The sequence below is a fragment of the Penicillium arizonense genome (genome assembly GCF_001773325.1).
Source record: "Penicillium arizonense strain CBS 141311 chromosome Unknown PENARI_contig162, whole genome shotgun sequence".
In the NCBI taxonomy this organism is placed as follows: Eukaryota; Fungi; Ascomycota; class Eurotiomycetes; order Eurotiales; family Aspergillaceae; genus Penicillium; species Penicillium arizonense.
Window position 1 is genome coordinate 1 of NW_019173439.1, and position 6,617 is coordinate 6,617.

A 6,617-nucleotide genomic window follows, 5' to 3' on the forward strand; every position below is an offset into this window, starting at 1 on the left:
ATATGATATACCGAGACGGTGTTCCTTCTTAGGATCGCTTGTTCTTCGATCAACAGAGCAAATTCAGATCACCACATTTGCAGCATTGTCGTATAACAGGCGGCTATAGCTTCACATACTAGCATCCCTCAACCGATATGACTCCACACCAGCTCCCGCATTGTTGCGTGACTGTCGCACCGTTTCAAAGGGACGATTTGTGGATCTGTCAGATCGACACGAAGATCTTGCGCTACCAGGATCTGACGCTGATCTCGGACTTAGCCTAGGCTGGCGCGCGCGACTGATGCAAAGGTCCTCGCCAATGTCCGCTCTGATTGGCTCATTAATCTGCCCAAGCGAAGTGACAAATTCGGAGTACAGATAGAAGTCGTTTTGGTCAAAGTTCTTTGAGACTGCTTAACAATCTAAGGGACAACAAACTACTTTGGAGTTAGCAAGATAGCGGTAGATCAGTGAGATCGTGACACACGGACTGTGTGCCATAGCTTATGCTTCGTGATCCTGACGCCAAACCAACCTAGCTTAAGTCGAAAGACTGGGCCACCGGCGTTATGGATGCACTACATGACAAATGCGGCAAAAAAATCGCATAGACGCCATTTCACGAACTTGACGTAATTGAAACGAGACACTAGTCAAAAAGAAGTACCATAGACGAGTTTGTCGTGGACGAGTGGGACTTTCATTTTCAGCCTACAGTCGGGCTAGCGTCCTGCAATTTCGGATAATGGCAGGCACTCCTACGGCTTCAGTAAATTGGGAAATGCGAAACCTATCATTCGCGGTAAGGCATATTTCGGTCGAAAGCCACCATAATCTCCGGCGAATGGCCGTTGACATGGTGGGTCCTAATGGAGATGTGTACAAGTACGATCTTCGGGTTCGGGAAGACGGAATAGTATGACCATGCAACTATAGTCATGAATCTACTCAACTTCTCCGGTCTGGTGTATCGAATATACTGGATGTTTCTTGTCTAGGTGTTACAAGTACTTCGTAGACGCACTGCGTGGATGATGGTATTTGCTGATTCATGTTCTGACTGGCTACATGGACAACCCCGTAATTCCTTCATGATAGCACACACTTTCTCTTCAAAGTTGCGGTATATAATGGCTGGCTGCCTGGAGAGGTTGCTGGTTGGATTGGACCGGCGCTTGTTGATTGGTCGACGAAAGCGTATTCGGTATTGGATAGTTTGGGAGCGAGTTGGTACCAAACGAACCCATCTGCCCATTATGGACCGGCCATAGCACATCAGAAGCAGATAAGCCAGCAAATGCAAACTTGTTTTTTTCTGCCTCTATCTTCTTGTCGAGCTGGCTCTGCGCAGAATGGAAATTGCCGCTGACCTCCAGTAATATGGGCAACAGATTATCGCCGGTGGTGCAACAAGCCTGTGCAAATTCGAGTTGCTGTTTCAGACTGGATATTTGAGCCTCAAGTGTTTGAACCTTGCCCTGATTCTGGTCATTGGTGTCACTCAGCTGACGAATCTTTGCCGTGGCTTGGGCGTTGTCGGCTTCGAGTCGTTGTATGGATCGTAAGAGCTCGTCCCGCTCTCTATCAGCGTCCTTAAAACCCTGCAAGCATTTTCGATGAACAATCTTCCAGTGCTTTTGTTTCGGGGTCTTCGCTATTGGCGAGGAGATCTAGATTCCACATTCGGGCTGAGTATACTTGCATTCAGGGGACAGTGATGGCAGGACGTACCAATGGTGTATGAAGGTTTGCGCTTTGAGTGCCAGACAAAGGGTCATCATGACCGGCGGTAGGTGGACGTCGACTGCGTTTGGGAGCAACATCTGGCTCGTGACCAGTGCCGGTGGGAGCTTGGGTTGCCGTTCTACGGGAAGGCATATCGACGTCAACACTCTGGAATGGATTTCTTCGCAAGGAGTGACTCTTTGTTCAAGTTTGACCGTTCGGGGGGCAATGTGAGCTTTTATAGGTCTCCGGCGTACAAGCCGGTAGCCAAAACAGTTCGGAATGAGTTAGCAACAGCCGTTCAATGTGTGCTGCGGGATTGTGAGGTTGACCGTTCGAATGCCCAGTCATTGGTCCATGTTGAGACAAACGGCCCGCAATAACGGTTATCCTGTAATTTCACGATATGGTTACATTTGAGGGCGAAGATCGACCGTTCGTTCTTCATTTCACGCTCTCCGGGGACTGTTAACCATCACTTAACCATCACTTAACCGGTAGGTACCTCAATGGTGATCGCGTTCCGTCACGTATGATTCTGCGGTTAGGCGTTGAACATTTTTGGGACGAAGTACGCATCCTCAATAGACATAATCCTCGAAATTTGACCCCGGGCTCATTTATACGGCCCAAGCTTTGCCAGGCCCATACAATTTCGCCAAGTGCCGGCTCTCGCTACCCGCGTATGTTACTCATCTACCTTGTCTTATTGCTTACATCTTTAATCTTCCATCCTATGTCTCATTGGCGGACCATTCCGTTAGCGGTCTCGGGGCATGTTGAGCCGCGCGGAACTAAAGTTCCATTTGAAACATAAACAGAGCATTAGTCAATTTTCTGAATTGAGTTTGAGACATAGACCGGTTTAGACATGTTCCAGGGACGGTATACTTTCGGTCGTACTCGTCGCCGCTAATTGCTCGAAACTGTATCATGACACAGCTTATCTTGCCGAGCAGGAACCGGTAGGTAACATATATTATTCATTTTTAAATCACCTCTCCTAAGTTACTTTTCCATAATGGTATATTAAGCTGAAGCTGTCCATCAATGATCTCCAATCTACAGTATGATACACGCCGTAAGTAATTTGCGGCAACAGTAGTGGACCATTCGCAGATCCACGTTCGTAAAAAGACTAGGCTCTGGGCGATCAGTGGAGATTAGTCGGGGCGCCGATTCGTGGATCCTCAAAGACTACCCCACCCTCCAGTCGAACGCGACTCAATAGTGCAGCCACACAACCAGATATCGAGTATTATGCTACCATCGCGTATCCCTGTCGCATAATTTCCGTTATCCCGTTATTAGAAGTCATAAGCCAGAGTACGCGATTCGGCGGTCTCGACCTCTGGCACGCGTTAAGTCAGTCACACACGGCACTGGCCCAGTTGAGCTTCCCTAACGGGTTTAGACTTCTTTCTGTCATCTCAAATGCCGCAGTTCCCTTCATCTCCATCTTGCAGTACTCGCTTGCTGTCAACGAGGAATACTGTCAGCCTGGCGTGCATACAGAAGTTTGTCCTGGTCAATGAATATGTGGTATGATTCGGTTTGAACATCATCTTACTCCCTGCCCAAGGTCGACGGTTAACAATTACTCCTATCAACCAGATCACTATGCTTGCAACAGCACCGTCCACTGCGGTCCTCCAATCTTGACCTTGCTGAAAGCAGATCTCAATTGACGGTACGCTTGCTCCAACTGGTTCATAGTTGGAATGCCCTTGTACTATGAACCCATTTCCCATGCCTGTTTGCTTGTGCTCCACTGATGAACTCCGAGAGATCAGGGTTATCCAATTCACCGGGCAATCGTCTTGTGGGATGGAGGACTGGAGCCACAGACTCCACGCATTGGACGACAGATAACTACGATTTACTATTCCGATCTTCGCTGTTTTCGTTCAAGCCGAGACGTGGTTTGATGCAATACATACGCAGGCCTTAGGTCGGAAGAGCACGAGAAGGTTTATATGATCCCCAGTGGCAGTACATAAGGCACTGGGTCAGGTTGTGCATTGCACAAATGTTCTCGGGCTCTCGCAGTCGTCGTTTCAAAATTGGACCGGTTAACCATATACGGTCAAGAGAGCTGAAACGGACCGTTCATGGCCTGCGAGAAGTGAGTCTATTGGAAGTCCAATTCTCTACCTGGAGGCTGGCTACTGATGTAGAGCTATAAATACGTGCACAATATCCTCAGTTGCTCGAACAAGCTTCCTGCTACTTGCATCAAGCCCATCCGCTGGTTACTCAGTACCTATCTTGTACTTGACAGAATGGATTCCTCGGTAGGCAAATAAACCCCTTTCTGAAGCCGCGTCTAATTCCAAGATAGGAATATCTCCGAATTCTCGCGAGGCTCGACATTCGAGCAGTCCGGGCAGAACGAGCCCAGTCCAAACTTGAACAGGAATTAAGCGCTTCCAAGGCTGCCGAGAAGCAGGCGACTGAGGAGTTGGAGCATGTATCCAGACTAGCGGATATCTTCTTTGAACTCAGCCAGAAACTAGGAGGCGTGGTGGATCATTGGCTGAAGGAGCGCGGTGCCAACCAATCCGGCCAAGAGCCGGAGTCAACAAAGGTAATGCTTGATGTGCTGTTGAAGCAATTGGAAGCACAGGAGTTGGGCAATAGCGGTGAGAATTCCGGTGGTGACTCGGAAAGTGGCAGCGAGAAGGCTGCGGAACAGTGCAGCTAAGTCATGGCTTAACGATGGTTCACCGGGCATCGTCTCTTGATCATGTACATTGGTCTCTGTGTGCGGAGTGACCAAGATTGTTTACAGCTTGTTCGTGCAGAACGGTTATCATTACATGTATATATTAGATTCAGTTTGCTATGGTACTTGAAATGGGTTTGTCTCTACGTTGGCACATATATATGCTGTCATCTCCTTAATTCGGTTTACAGCACTTCTTCCCTTAAGAGAGTCACATTTACATTTCAGTTTGTTCTGATTATGGAAACTCAACTGATTTTCTGTCGTGCCCAGAAGATGACGCGGAAGCTTCAACATATTCTGGGAGACGATTTTTCCCAGTCTAGCATCGCCAACTCGCTACCCCGTGCTGAATCTACTTCTGATTCCCTTGAAGCTGCATTTGAATGGGACCGCATTCGACGATCGGCAGCTCCATCGCCAGAGTTACTATCTAAGGAGTTCCAGAGACAGAAGACGCATCCAGACAGCCATGAGCTCGGTATGCAGTCCAATATGAACATTCTCTTCTTACATCAATACTAAATCAAATATAGTAAAGGGCTAGTAATGTGAAGGTGAAGTGGCTGCTCCTCAATAAGCCAGCAAACCGGGCCGCCGTTGGTGTGAATCAGGGATCCAGGTCAAAAAAAGCCGATAGGGGTCAGCAAAGAGGATCATTTCATGATTTGGTTTGGTTTATGGCTGGGGCGGCTGGCTGGAAAATAATGTATTTACAGGCAAGATGGTTGTAATGAAATTTTTGTGTGATCTCCAAGATCTCACGGAGCGACCAGCTGGCTCTCAGATTGCATCGAGAGTGTTTTTGTGTTCCTCATCGAAAGGTTGCCGTCACCTCCTTGCGGTTCATAAGAACCGATCGTCAGGATCTAGGCGTCGAAATGTACCCGTTGTGCCGATTTCGTAGGAGAGACTAGTTGGCCAGTGTTGTGCTAGCGAAACGGACCAGTGCCCATCCTTCTGGGTTTGAGTGGTTTCCTCCATTTGACTGGCTTGGGCATACAACCGATCCATCCATCTTTGGGCGCACTTTCTGGGTCGGGAGGAATGACGCCTGCATTCTGGACATAGCATGTACCTTGCAGCCTCTGAGAGTCTCGTTTTAGGTGGGTGACCGGTAGGGAGATCTTGGAACATCTTGAGGCATATCGCTCCATTTATCCGTGAATCCTTGGACACGGGATTTTGGCAACAGACTCCATTATCGTCAACCCATCGGCACCCCAAACGATGAGTGGGATCGCCAATAATTTGGCCGAGGATTGACTGAAGATAGTCAGAGCTCCAATCCATATTGGTGGACAGACAAGAGGATGTGAATTTAGGTACAACGCACACCAAAGAGAAGAAAGATTTGAAAACAGAGCAAGCGAGGAGGCTCGTAGATCTTCGAGGACACATCTTTTATATTAATAAAACGCTCAGTGGAACTCTCACGGACGGTCCAAGCGTCTAGTGAGACTGAAGAGCTCCAACGACTTTTGGTGTTCGTCTCTACGATCGGAGCTTCTACGCTGCACGTGCTGAACGCCTTTCATGTCTCCTAGGAAAGCGGTACTTGTTCCTAGGAACCCGAGGTTACCTGAGGACGTTTTACCGACCCGGATGTAGAGACCAATGTTGTGTAAGCATTCATGTAGCCAATAGGTGTGCACTTTTACCAACGGCTAAAGGCTGCTAGCTGCCTGGGAACGGAATTCTGGTTCCTGGGACTCATGTATGGGTTCCTGGGAGTCCCTGAGCTCCCAGGAATACCCATGCCCTTCCTGGGAGCACCCATCCGGTTTCCAGGAACACATATTCAGGTCCCAGGAGACGGAGTACTTCTGGGAGCTCAAACATCTGCCCTGCAAGCCAAGGACCTTTTGATTATTGCCACCCATGTCACTACACAATCTCATGCGTAACAAATTCTGGTAGCAGAGAAGGATTACTATAAATGCTCAGATTACTCTTTAGCAGTTTGTCTTTCAGTCGCCACCACCGCCTTGATACATTCCTCGCCTCTCACCCACGTACTACGCTCAAGATGTCAGACTCCCAGTGGCTTTGGGACCCCTTGACTATCTGTCAGATGGGGCCCCTTAGGGAAAATAAGACGTGCTGTGGCATTACCAAGAAAGGAGACGCTTGCCAGTTGATTGTGAAGAAAGAGACCCTGAAAGAAGGTCGGCACAAGTTG

The 6,617-nt window shown here is 48.5% G+C and overlaps 3 protein-coding genes across 3 annotated transcripts; 2 read left to right on the forward strand and 1 right to left on the reverse strand.

Moving 5' to 3' along the window:
• Positions 1-1,097: 1,097 nt before the first annotated feature.
• On the reverse strand, positions 1,098-1,863 carry PENARI_c162G00697 (uncharacterized protein; the record flags this gene model as incomplete). Its single annotated transcript, XM_022638053.1, has 2 exons — positions 1,098-1,655; positions 1,717-1,863. The coding sequence occupies 2 exons, from the start codon at positions 1,861-1,863 to the stop codon at positions 1,098-1,100; spliced, it is 705 nt and encodes a 234-aa protein (XP_022482090.1).
• Positions 1,864-3,739: 1,876 nt separating this feature from the next.
• PENARI_c162G05236 (uncharacterized protein) lies at positions 3,740-4,414 on the forward strand (the record flags this gene model as incomplete). Its single annotated transcript, XM_022638054.1, has 3 exons — positions 3,740-3,835; positions 3,888-3,980; positions 4,052-4,414. The coding sequence occupies 3 exons, from the start codon at positions 3,740-3,742 to the stop codon at positions 4,412-4,414; spliced, it is 552 nt and encodes a 183-aa protein (XP_022482089.1).
• A 297-nt stretch (positions 4,415-4,711) lies between these two features.
• On the forward strand, positions 4,712-6,602 carry PENARI_c162G07448 (uncharacterized protein; the record flags this gene model as incomplete). Its single annotated transcript, XM_022638055.1, has 3 exons — positions 4,712-4,916; positions 6,083-6,338; positions 6,395-6,602. Coding segments are annotated over 3 exons (669 nt in total), but the record flags the coding sequence as incomplete, so codon positions are not given.
• Positions 6,603-6,617: the final 15 nt, after the last annotated feature.